The sequence below is a fragment of the Oryzias latipes genome, chromosome 5 (genome assembly GCF_053564925.1).
Source record: "Oryzias latipes strain Hd-rR chromosome 5, Olatipes_Hd-rR_3.1".
Taxonomy (NCBI): domain Eukaryota; kingdom Metazoa; phylum Chordata; class Actinopteri; order Beloniformes; family Adrianichthyidae; genus Oryzias; species Oryzias latipes.
The window spans coordinates 23,249,958-23,263,794 of record NC_136241.1 but is presented as its reverse complement, the minus strand read 5'-3'; the positions used below and the strand labels follow the sequence as shown (position 1 = coordinate 23,263,794).

General features: G+C 39.2%; 1 protein-coding gene across 2 annotated transcripts in view; it reads left to right on the top strand.

Annotated features, from left to right (window-relative positions):
- The window catches only part of grm7 (glutamate metabotropic receptor 7), a 207,152-nt gene that overhangs the window by 123,565 nt on the left and 69,750 nt on the right, over positions 1 to 13,837 (top strand). For both annotated transcript variants that reach the window (XM_004069018.5, XM_078947518.1), the window contains exon 5: positions 9,777 to 9,914. In XM_004069018.5, the coding sequence (XP_004069066.1) occupies positions 9,777 to 9,914 (138 nt within the window). The remainder of the gene's footprint in view (positions 1 to 9,776; positions 9,915 to 13,837) is intronic.

Genomic DNA, 13,837 nt, shown 5'->3' with positions numbered 1-13,837 from the left:
ACACGTTTTTGAACGTATTTTTAGCCTATGGTGCACACTGGACAAGCAGGGAGAGGCTTCTTCTTTTTATTTTTCTCCTGTTTCCTAGCGTATGTCCGCACCTACAGTTGAAGAGGCTTGGTGCAAAATGTCAAAGTGCCCGAATTGGCTGATGCAAAACGTTTTATTGCTTAAATTGGGAGATTTAAAAACAGAAACAGTTCGGTTAATTGCTAGCGTCCTTGCAATGGCGGATATGGATAACCATCATGCCAGGAGAGTCGCCTTGGTTTATCTTTGTTTGAAAAACAAAGGCAGACATCCTCAGGCTCATTGATTTGTCTGGGTTTGCTAGATAAGCCAAATCCATACGTTGCTACCAAATCCAAACTCTTGATTGGTCAAAGTCCACCTGGTTTGACTGGCAATGCAAGTTCGGCCCGAAAACAGTCATAAAATCTTGCGTAGCTAAGCGTGAAAGCAAGAGTTTCGAATGCGGAAGACTGAAATGCTCGCTTATGTGCATTTACAGAGATATTTCGTTAAAAGTGGTAACTTGAACACATGTTGCAGAGACTAGTGTGAACAGAGCTTTAGAGCTTTGAGATGACATCTGTGCTGATCCAAAAGATGTTTTCAAGTTTTACAGGAGTCTTTTTTTGAACAGCTACTAAAAGAAAGGAATGTGAGGAGGCTGAACACCAGTAAGTTCCTACAGATGTCCTGAAAAGTACAAAGCTGAGCAGAAAGAACAAAGTCCACGTCATCAACATGTGTAGTCTGCTTTCAAATGTCTGAAAGAGCTGAAATCCTCTGAGACTTTCATTTCCTGCTGATGTCATATCAGTCAGACACATTTTAAATAGTAGAGTTTAAAGAGGAGCTCTAGAATCTGCAGAAGTGAACAGTTTGAGATAAGATTCTGTAGCTTCCACAGAAAGTTTCTCCATCTTTTTATCTGAGATTGGATTTTATTTCTATGTTTGATTTCCTACCAAGGTTAATCTGGTTGAAATATCCTAAAGCTAAAGATATTGTCTTCTTATTATTTCTTCAGTCTTCCCCTCACAAAACCAGACTGAACGGTTTCTGATTCTGTGTTTACATCCTAAAAAAAATCCCTCATCAGAAAGCAGCATCCGTCCTTAACATCAAATCACCTCTGGTCATATCTGCTGTTACTGGCTGAGCTCCACTGGTCTGCATCGACGTGCAGCCTCTGACTGAATCTTTTTCCACAGCAGCAGAGATAGACCTTCAGGGAAATTAAAACGTCAGAAATCCATGTTATAAGAAAAGACGGACAGAAGACTCTTGAAAATTTAAGGGAAAATCAGATTTGCCTCCAGATTTCAGCATTTAAGCATCAACATGACAAACCCGACAAGAAAAGAATACATATTTTATGTGACGACAAACTGTTCCAATCTCTTCTAACACAGCTGTGTGTGCTGTCGGTGTGTTTGTTACAGACGACAGCTTTTACCTAACAAGCTGTGGTACCGACTCATCTTCATCTGAGCGCTGGCAGCTCATACAAACCCGTCAGCGGAGCTATGTCGCCTCTGATCAGGAGTGTGTGCCTTTATCCTGGCTCTGTCTGTGTGTGTGTGTGTGTGTGCACAAGAACAAAAAAGGCAATCTGAAGGAGTCATCTGAAGACACAGGTTCATTTAAGAGATTTAAATGTTCCCCTCCAGTCACCTTCTCCCTTGTGAAGATCCAACTGATAATTAGCTTGGCGCCTCAGCTGAACTCTCCTTGTTAAGCAGGAATATAAAGTGACCTGACAAAAAGAAACGCATCATGCTGGAATCCAACTAAACAAAGTAAACTTTTCTCGTTAACTCTGTGTTAAAAGCTATTCCGGCAGTTATGATTTGATTCTTAATGTGCAGAAACGTAAAAAAATAACATTTGATATATTTCTCCTGATCTGGGGGATAAAAACAAGTAACATAGAGACATTTTGAAAACCATTAGGGTTAAACTTGGCAGCACAGCCATTTATTAAGCTACGTTCACACTGCTATTCAAGCGGCCGCTTGCAATGAAAGGTCTATGTATACACGAAAATGCGAATTTGAAGTTTACATTGGAGGTGTAGGAGGTGGGGCTGTCCGGTGTGTACAGGGTGAACAGAAGGGGGCTCAGCCTTAGACGGAGTGGGTGCTCAACAGGATGGTGGAGAAGAGGTGGGACCGAGTTTGACTTGTTTTGGGTGGTTGGTGAAAAAGTCCTTTAGTGGCAGATGAGCGGGGAGATCTGAAGACTCAGTAGTTGGGAGATGAGATTGTCTATGATGGTGATGGTGTTAAATGCTGAGCTGAAGTCCTCTTCTCCAGGTGACTCAGTGCAGTGTGTAGGGTCACGGCAATGGTGTCTTCTGTTAATCTGTTAGAGAGGGCCGAAGGGAGTTGGGAGACAGTAAAGGATTTGGCTGGAGTCTGGTTGCTCCAAATACTTTGTGACAACAGGCATGAAGGCAATGGGTCTGTAGTTATTGAGGCAGTTTATGGTGGACTTTTTGTGGATGGGGATGATGGTGGAAGATTTAAGGCAGCTTGGAACAGAGGCATTGAACAAGGAGAAGTTGAACAGTTTGGTGAGGACACCAGCCAGCTCACCCGCACACTCCTTGATAGCGACTCCTGAGATATCATCTGGTCCTGCAGCATGGGTTTCTTAGATCTCAGGGAATTTCCCACCCTATATTACTGGAGCATGAATAGAAAGGCGGTGGTGGTGCTGGGGGGGGTGAAGTGTTCATAAACACAGTCAGACAGCAGGGGGAGGCGATACAACAGATTTCTCAAAGAAACTCAGCCACCACTGGAGCAGGGGTTTCTGGGAATTTTTAAACCTCCCTCCCAGCCTGATTATTGGAGGAGATGGAAACCTCAATCAGCGCTGCAAAAGACTGAGTCGACAGCAAAAGGAGAAGCTGAAACTCCGCAAGAGCTGGAAACTCACACACAGCACAAACACACACACACACACACACACACACACATTAGGGAACCCCGATGAGCCACAAAACAAGTCTAGGAAATTCTCAACATTTTGTTGTATTTTTTTAGAGCAAGATGACGGAACAAAACCAAGTCAAAGGACACGAAAAGGTGATTCTGGGTGGAGCCAAGGTGAAAATAATTAGTAAATAGAGCAGGAGAAACTAAATTATAAGAAAATAAAAGTATCAGCAGCTCCACACTCATAAAACTCTAAGCCTGTCTGAGTCTTTAACTGACCAAGTTTTGTAAGCTTTAAACTTTAAATCAGCGGCTGTGAAAAAGTCGCTCTTGTTTTTAGCAGATTTTCTTTCCGAGGTTTCGATCTTGTCCATCTCGTCATCCATTAAAGAGGGTCAAGACAGAGTTAACGAGCAGGTGAAGCTTAGACGCTGTTTGTTTTTGCTTGTGCTCCACTTAGTCTCTCCTGACAGCTGAGAAGGTGAGGCAGAAGAGGCAGGGGGAGGGACGCCTTAATGGCATCATTACAGGAGGAGACACAGTCTCTGCGAGAGACAGAGCGGCGAGCAGACGGATGAGCGTTCAATCAGCAGCTGAGCAGTAAAGAAACACCTCCTGGCTTTTTTGAGGCTTCTCCATAATGCATGTGCTGTAATTACCTGACGCCGGCGAGGAAATGTCGCTGCAGATGACTTTCTGATTAGCTGCTGCAATCACACGCTCGGACTGGCAGCATGAAGAACGATGCTGGAGCTGAGACTCCGAGCCTCCTGTACGGGTTATTCTTCATCTATTCTCCTTATTGTTCGCTTTCTCCAATTTCCTTTCTGCCTTGCATCTTGTGCTTTTTTAGGGCTCATCAGGGTTCCTTGATGCTGGAGTTTTGTCGCCTGTTTCTTTAGAAAACAAAAATTCCGTGAAGCAAAACCATAACAGGCCTAACATTTGTCAACAGTTATTAGCAGTGGTCCTTTTGTTTTAGAACATTTGTGGTTACTGTAAATTATATATATATGTATATTAAAATTAAAATTTTGGACAGATTTGAACAAATAAATGAAGTTTGGTCAAACAGAAAATTTGACATTGATGATAGGAAAACATCACTGCAAAGAGGCCAGAAATTATATATATATTTTTTTTTGTGGAACTACAATAAAAACTTCAAAGATTCTGAAGAATTTTTAAAGCCATTATGTCTCCCATGCTTTCACTTGTTTTTAAAATAAAAACAGATCCGTTGGCTCATGGAGGCCAACATTTAGCTTTGAGGTACACAGCCCTTCGGTTTATTGCAGGGTCAACAAACAGAGACAAGCACAAGCTTACGATCACTATTAAGCAAAGCTTCTGAGTCACCAATTATCTCATCAAATATGCTTTTGCATTGTGGGAGGAAGCCAGAAGGCCCTGAGAAAATCATAGAAAAAAGACTGCTGCAATTCAATATTTTTTTACACTTTGAGGCCACAATGCTTAACCACAGCACAATTGTGCAGTCCTTATTGTAGATTTAATACATTTAAAATTTAACTTCTACTAGCTCAAATTTATTTTGGATAAGCTGATTTGTAAAAAAAAGAGTTCATGCTTCATTCAGTGCTGCACATTAAACCCACATTAATACTTTTCCACTACCGTGCTTGACATTTTAGGTCTCATTTGTTTCAAGACTTTGTAAAATAATCCTTTCTTCTTTTCTGTGACTTTTGTTGTGAAGGTGCTACCCTTTCAACACATGTACACACTTTTTCATTATGACGCTGGGATTACCACAAAAATGTATAAATGTTGCGTTATTGATGACATCACAGTCCTGCTTTGCTGCAGAGGACTGCTTCTGCACAATGAAACCAAACCTTTTTCTGTTTCTCAGGTTTTTGACTAAGCTGTGCATCAGTCTGGTTTCAGAAACCAAACAAAATCTAGGTTGCAGTTATTTGTGTGCTGATAAGGATGTTAGATGGTTACAGTGGGCCTGAAGTGAAAGTCACACTAACAAATCACTCAACGCAAGCAAGTATTAAAGAACACAACAACAATTAAAAAAGCAAAACAAATATTAAAAATAAACATCATTACATTTTAAAAATGTAAACTAAATTCCATAAACCAAAACGCAATAAAAAAAATAATTGAAATAAAAATGAAACATTTTGGAAAACTTAAGTAATTTTCAGAAATCAAACTGAAATGTTAAAAAACAAAACACAATAAGAAACCAGAAAATTGTTATATAGGACATTGCTGATTGGATGATAATTAATGGTATCAATTCATGCTAAATAACTTTTGTTTGAAATGATGGATAACCGATGATGATGGACAAAACCAATCAGCAATGTCCCGTGGGATCTACCTTTTCCGTTTTAAAAAAAGAAACATTTCAGAAAACCAAAGTAATTTCCAGAAATCAAGATGAAATGTAAACAAATGAAACAAAAGAAGAAACCGGAAAAGGTCCAGCGACACTGGACATTCTCTGTATTAATTGTAAAACCTTTATTAATATGTAGACATTGAAAATGCAATTGAAAAAATTCAAAACTAAAACTTCATTATCCAATCAGCGACGTCCCTTTATGTTGACCTCTTCCGTTTTCTTATAGTGTTTTGTTTTTAACATTTAATTTTAATTTCTGAAAATTAGATTTCATTGTCGTTTCATTTCTTATTTCTTCTTTTTGGAAAATTTGATTTGGTTTCTGGAATTTTTGTTTCAAATTCTTTTTGACCAAATTTTGTTTGGGTTTAGCTCATATTAAAAACAAATACATACTTTGAGTTCTTGTTTACAGTGAGAGCATGTTCAGTGCTTTAACCCTTGTGCTATCCTAGGCACTTTGACATTGGGAGTTGGGTCATCTAGACCCACTAGACCGTGCTCTGAACCTTTTTTCTTCAATGATTTGTGATCTTCACTGGTGTCCATGGATTACATGAAATCTTTCCACCTTTATCCACCTTTGTCATGGTAGGGAGAACACGTCAAAGTAAGGGTGGGGTCATCTAAGATAGCACAAGGGTTAACAACAACCCAAGGTTCACTGGGTATCATACCAGAGCCAAAACAAAAGGATTTCATTCTGACTCTCTTTATGTTGGTGTCACTGAAATCCATGATCCAGAAAATGTGAACGAGGGCTGCATAAACTGGAGAGGTGACACTTCAAAACTCCTTGTTTGTCAGATGTGAAACATTTCCTGCTGACAAAAATAAACAACGCTGCAGCCTCTCTCTTTAAATGTGCACCTCAAGCCCCAGAAACACATGTTCTTCTGGCTAAATGCATACATGGTTGAAGAACAGAGCTTCTCAGGCTGCCAGATCAGGGGGAAGGCTGATTGAATTCATGAGAAGGGGGAAAAGAATTCTCCTTTCTGATATAACACAAAACTTAATTCAAGTCTGGATCTAAGTTAAGATTGATGTTGTGAAGCATCCCTTTAAAATAAATCTAAAGAAAAACCTTTTGATTGTTTTCCAGATAATGTAAAGATGTTAAGAAGAGTCAATACAACAAATACATTACATGACCGTTATCTTTAATTTTCCTTAAAATTTTGAAACGTAATGGCAATATTTGACTTCTGTTTGACATGTGGATCTCTTTTGGTCCACATAGCAGTTCCCCAACCCAAATCTGATCCAAGTAAGACATGCCAGTACCATAACTGATGTAAAAGCTGCCTGGATTAGTCTGAAATGTGTTTGTTGTTAGGGTGTGTTCATTCAGCATGTTACAAAGCACTCCCTCCTTTTGAGTTTATCGAAGAGAAGTGCGAGAGGCTATTTTTCTGCACGGCGGTTTGTCCTCAGGACTCGGAGACAAACTCTGATCTGACATTTTCTGCTCTGCGAACTTCCGTCACAGACTCCTAAACATTAAGATCAAACACAGAGTTCTACCCTGAGGCCACATCCGGAAGCAGTTATTGTTAAAGACCCACATTTTTCTCTGTTTGTTCTGCATATACTGCTGCATTAAAGACCCTTTTTCACTGTTATTTTCTCATTTACTTGTGTGTTGTGCTGCAAATGGATGCTGCTGGAGGACTCGCTCATCTGTTCTCTGCAGATTTACAGCAAAGGAAAATGACGCCAGAAGCTAATCGGAATGAATACAGACGCTGTGTTGCTGTTTAATTACTATAACATCACAAGCTCTTCCAGTTTATTTGATGCATTGATCACACTTTCTCTGTTCATTTTTATCTTCTGAAAATAAAAATTTAAAGCATCCTAAATGAGCTAGTAGCAGCATGGCTGCCCTTGCAGCTCTTGGAGACTCAAAAACCAGCTGAGCTGCTTCTCACTTTATTATCTGGTAAGATGGCAGTCCCACTTTTGAGTTTTCTAATGTACCACAGGTCTGGTCCCTGAAGATTCTCAGTGATTGTGGGCTTTACATTTTTGGGCTTTAAAAAACTATTTTAATTCAAAGTTTATCCACGACAATATAAATGATTGATAACAGAATGTGGTCATATAGCATTAAATCTGATCTTTGATTCACCTTAAAGTAGGGAATGTCACTGAGGTTAATTTTAGATAATTGCAGAGAAGTTTGAAATGAGTTATTTTGTCATTGTTTTGGAATAAAAACTACTTATCTCACTACCTTTTTTCAAAACATTTTTTTCTTTAATATCATTTTAAAATACAGCAAAGATAGATAAAAATGTAAATCTAGTTAACATGTACTAATTATCTGTAAAGCAGTGTAGTAGCGAGGTTAAAACATTGATAAAGTGGTGTGAAAAGCTTAAACGAATGTCTGAAAATAAGCTCTCAGATTTCTTACAGCTTTTTTTAAAGATGCTAAAAATTATGGCAGATCTTCTGAATGTGTGTCTTTGCTCTTTTCCTATTAAACTGGATTCAATATTTTAACACAGAGAGCATGCCCAGTTGGTGGTTGAGAATCAATAAAATACAGTGACTTCACACATTTAGAAATGATGGATTCATGATTACATGTGAACATTTGGAATATTTCTTTCAGTGGCACAAAGTACAGCAAAGCTACATTAGGACATACAATTCTCCAAAACTGCACATTTGTGTTATGTTTCTCTGCATGAACGGACGGGTTGGTAGGAAAATGACACAAATAACTCAAAACATTCAGTTCACCTGATTTTTCTTGAGAATAATTGTGAATTAAATGAGGACATTTGAGCATTTTAGAAAAATAACCTCTCTTTTGTATATGTCCAGGGTCCATAGGGTCTATAGCTAGACAGATGTTCACTGAACTGCATTGTTCCTTAAAAGGTAAAGAAAAAAGGAAAGAAACTTAGATGTTATGATTCAAGGCTTCTGTTGTTCCAGAACAACATGATCATTTAGTTTCTGTGGTTCTTTAGAGCCATCAGTGTTCCAGCGTAAAGTGCCTCAAAGCCTACCTGCCAGCGAATAATGCAATGGATTATGTACAACAGCGGCACAAAGGGCAGATGAATATGATTTGTCTGAACAGAGTGGCAACAAGTTGGTCTGAATCCAACATAGTAAAAGTTTTAAAGAAAAAAAAGTAATTTAATACTCAGTCTAACGGAATTTTAAATGGCTGTGACATTTTGACTGCTTGGACATTATTTGTATATAATTTGGAATATATTGAAAAGATCTTAGAGTATATGGGAGAATAGATAAAAACACATTAGGACAGTCAATTAAAATAATATAAGTTGAGTTTTCCAGTGTCACATTAAAACAATAAAACTTAAATAGTAACTGTAATTTTCTTTCTTCTTGCCATTTTTGTTTCTCTTGGGTTTAGAATGACACTTTAACTAGATTGTAGCTTTATAAAAAAGCATGGAGACAATTTGACTGCCATGGTCATTCAAGGTAGTACTTAGATTTCGTTAGTGCTTTGAAATGTTAATGATGAAACAATGTTAGGATAAAATATGCCCCCAAATTTCAGGATCCTCTTCTGTGTTTTGGTAACCAAGGGTTGGACTCTTCCTTCCTCTGCTGTAGGGTGGGATCCCAGGTGACTCGAGTACAACGGATCCCTATATTATTCACTCTGTGAGTTTCTTGTGAATCACCTTCCTCTGGCCCCATTTTCCAAGCTTTGGAAGGACCAAAGAGGCTTGTGTGACAAAACCTGGGATTATTGAAGTACACAAACACCTCCACCCTGATAAGGTGCTGGCTTGGGACAGGGGCACAAAAGAACCCATGACCTTGGTGTTATCAATATCAGCTTCATTGCAGATCATGGGTCTGTTGTACCCTTGTTGATAGCATTGCCTCACGTCCCAAACCCTGAATAATGAATATAACAGACAAATAATCAGTTCTGTTATGAAATAAGCAAAAAACGTGTGGGGTACATGAGTGTTTTTACGTTGAATGACATTCTCTTATGTGGTTACAAACCTACGCACCACCTCCTGCACCCTCTGAGCCAATGTTAAGAGCTAATGTCTTTCTGAGGATATGCAGCTCTTTTCTTTCATTGCTGCTGAATTCTCTTTTCTTGCCAAGAATATTTACACCATGTGTAACGGTTTGTTTTTGTTGGTGCTCTGGCCTTTTATTTTGTACTGTTGCACAACATCTAGAACAGTTTAATCCACCAGAAGCAGGCGAATCATCCCTTTAACAGGTTTTTGTTACTGTCAATATTACTGCTCTTCATTTTATTAGAACAAGCTGCTTCTTGAAGAGCTCAGTCGGATTGTAAATGATGTGCTGAGGAAAGGGAAAAACCAGATGGGCAGAAACACACTTGACGGCATCGGGACAGACATCCTGTCTGCTGTGCTCCCACGTCTCTGTGTAACTTACAGCTGGTTGTCTTTTAGGTTTCGACGCATACTTCACATCGCGGACTTTGGAGAACAACAGGAGAAACGTGTGGTTTGCTGAGTACTGGGAGGAAAACTTCAACTGCAAACTGATGAGCTCCTCTAAGAAGGACGACAGCAGCAGAAAGTGCACAGGTGAGAACCCCGCCGTCCATACTGAGAGGACAAAGCACGTGTTTGGAGAAAAGAAAGCCTGAACTGATCGGCCATATAGACTGGAGATAATCCACCCACCTGAACAACAAATTAAAAGCGGCCGATTATGTGAGACAGAGTAAAGCAAGAGATTTTTTGAGGGTACAACCACCTGTCAATCAATGAATTACACACAAGTTACACACAAGTTTGAGCTCCCATAAAATCTAAACTACTGGATATAAAATGATTTGCAGTAAATGTAATCATTTTTTGAAAATGTTGATCTTTGATCTATGTTATTTGTTAAGGAAATTTGCTCAAAGTAGTAAAGGATTACAACTCTGAGAAAATAGTAATTTTATTCATAACAGTAAATCTATGGAATCTATTACAGTTTCGAGGTAACTGTCATACCATTGGCCATTTGCTACAAGAGCCTGATCCCAGCTGAGACCTTTCTGTGTGGAGTTTGCATGTTCTCCCTGTGCATGCATGGGTTTTCTTCAGGCACTCTGGCTTCCTCCCACAGTCCAAAAACATGCTTCTTAGCTTTATTAATTACTCTAATTTTTTTCTATATATGAGTGTGAGTGTGTACGTGTGAGTGCTAGTGTAGCCCTGCGACGGACTGGTGACCTGTCCAGGGTGTAGCCTGCTGGAGCCCAAATGGACCCTGAAAATGATGCAGGGGGCTGATAAAATGTATAGATATTTTTGCTTGTTTAAACATAAATTCAAGCCAACTGTGAATTTAAAAAAAATAAAAAATAAAACTTTTGTTGCATTTTCATGATGACAACTGTAATAACTAGAAAATAGCGTTAAATCGGTTGACTCACGGGCGTTTAGCACTGTGTGGATGTTGGGACTCATGGGAGATTCTTTTTTTGCAACTCCAAAAACATCTCTGCCTTTTCGATGGTAAACAGAAGCTTGTAATCAATAATGCGTTGCAATTAGTGACTCAGTACGAAGCTGTGAACGGTCCTTGAACGCTAATGAGCCTGGGCTGTTAAAAATATTGACTGAGGACACAAAAGAACATATTGTCTTGTCTGACTTGTTTTTCTTTGTCTCGTTATGTTTTGCCCTCCTCCATTCTTTGTAATTTCCCTCTCCCACTGATTGAGTTTTAATTGCAAAGTCTGTTTGATTTTCAAAGATGGGCTTTCCGCATTCACGCAGCTGCCTCAATCCGTGTTTCCCACACTCATTCATCGCAGCAGTTCCCACTTCTTTTGTTTGCTGTGACTTCCACCCCTCCTGGCGTTTTCATTTGAACCAGGCAGACACCGAAATGATCTTCCCTCTCATAACAAAACGTCCAGGTACCCAAATGAAACTCCCACCTGCTCCGTTTTGGGATGATTGAGTCCATTGAAACGGCAGCAGCCACATGGAGGCGAGACAGCAGCTGGCACTTTTATTCTATGGAGCCACCCAGAGGACTTTGGCACAGAGAAAACTCATGGCTGCTGAGTTAAGCAGAGGTCAGGGAGAACACACGGGAGTCATCAGTCAGCCCAAGCACTTGGGGAGATGTGAGGAATTAAAATGGGATGGGATAACGGTTGCAGAGTGACAACATGCTTGTCTTAGAGGTTTTTTATTGCCTCATCAGAGGCTAAAGTTCTGTTTTTGCCCAGACTGCAGCAGCCCTTCAAAAACCAGCAGGAGTTCAGTGTGGAGCTTGTTATCTGCTTCCATTTACAGCATGCTTCAGAACAAGATCCAGAAATTATTAACCTTCAGCAGGAACTGAAGTGATTTACTCCCAGTTCGGTCAAACAGGGTCTCTACAAGGAGTCGCCTGTTGAATTCTGCTTGCTGCTTTAGTTTTATACTTCACTGGATCCAGACAAGGAGCTTGGACTTCAGAGGTGCTGTCTAGTGGTTTCTGGTATCAGTGATCTATACCTCCAGATTGCTTTTATATTTGTGCATTTCCATTGACTCAATCAAGATGGGCGAGAAATGGATACACTTTCTTTGATTTGGAGTTTTTAACCCTTTTCTTTGGTTTGGTTGCTTTCAGTCAATACTTTGAAAGGATAACTAAAGACTAGATCAGACCACCTAGAAAAATCACACAGCCACTTATTTTGGGGTGCCATTGCCCAAAACAAGCTCTAACCATGAGGGGAAAAAAGAATGAAGAAAATAAATACTCCAACAAATCACTGTATTATTAAGAGTCCCTTCACATGTTTACTGCACCTCAGGTATTTTTATATATTTTTTTACAATTCTTTGGTTTTCATTTTCTCTTTGGTCTGTGGACACGGTCTGCATTCACAATGTAATACACCACACCAAAGTTTATATGAAAGTAAACCAAGATGCTCATTCTGTACATGACCAGATTTTTGTTATTGGGCCAAACCAAAGTTGGACTGACCTTTTGCACCTTTGACAACCTTTTTTTATAGAGAAATAGGACTGATGGAGTTGTTGTTCAAAACACAGTGAAAACAGTGGATGAATCTTCATCATATTGAACAGTTTAGCTTTGTGTCACCCTAACTAGTATCTGTTGAGGACGTATGGTTTACAATGGAAGGTCAAGTGGTTACCAAAATGACAATGCTTTTTTGACTGGTAATACGTTTTTTGTTATTTGAAAGATTATTGTTATAAATGCAAAATATTTATGCATAGGTAAAGCTGCTAGTGGTTGTTACCAACTGTGAAGCTACGTACACACAAGGTATGTTCTGCATGTTCAAGAACACACTAAAAGCATGCTTTCACACTGGACGAGCAAGGAGGGAATTCTTCTTCTTCTTTTTCTTTTGCTATTCTTTACTAGCGCATGTCCACCACCAAAATGTTGATGTGGTGTAAATCTTGCTCCAGGCTTCTTCTTTCACTGCTCTATACCAATATATGAAGACTTGGTGTCATGTCATTCTAGCTGGGCAAAAACCACAATTATTAATTTCTCCTCCGTGATCAATTTTTAAACGCTTGGCATTTCTCTGACTTGAAGGGATGCCATCAATAAATCCGAGTCCCTGGTTGGTCAAACGCTTTTCAGTGGTCGTGTGTTTTGTACATGGAGCCCGAAAACAGTTGTAGGAAAAGGTCGTAGATCCCATGTGAATACAAGAGTGTTGAACGCAGAAGCTCAAGTTTACATAGACGTTTCATTGAAAGTGATTTCTTAAACACGCATTGTTGAGGGTGGTGTGAACGTAGCCAAAGATAGACAACCACATCCAGCTGATGGATTTCCCATCATACTTGTGAAACAAATAAAGTCGTTGGCTTATAATTAGCCAACACTTTTGTAAACCATCCGTCATTTATTTTTTATTCAAAAATTCTAAGTGCCGTCCTATTTTTACCTTCTTATTGTATTTGGTGTATTCTCTTCAGAATATAGAAGCAACAGATATTACTTTAAAACTTTAGCATACTGTTTTGCCATCATTCAGGGGAAAAAAAGAAAAGTGAGTTGTCTGATTACAGTCTGTGTTTCCACTCTTATACACTTTCCAGAATCATAGTCTCAGTGTAAACGTGGAAAAAGGTGGAAACACAATAATTTTGAGTAAAATATTGCATGTACCAGAATGATGATTAATTGTCCTACAATGGCCATTCTATACAGTGTTGTATTCCACATTTGCTTTTTATTCTTAAGGGATTGACTGTAGTCCAGGTTTTTCCTCATATATTCAGGTGTTTGTCCTTTGTCATTTGGTCTTGTTTTGTTCCACTTGACCTTCGTTTAAACACCAGCAGGATTTGCTGACATTCGTGGTCAAAATGTGAAATGTTGGCTGTATTATGAAGCAGAACCCAGAGGACCTGTGAGCTGAGCTGCAGCACAAATTGCTGTGAAATGGTAAAAAAAAATCCCTCCCACTGATCTAAAAACGGTGTAACTGTGACTCACCCCTTCCTGAAAGGTGTTG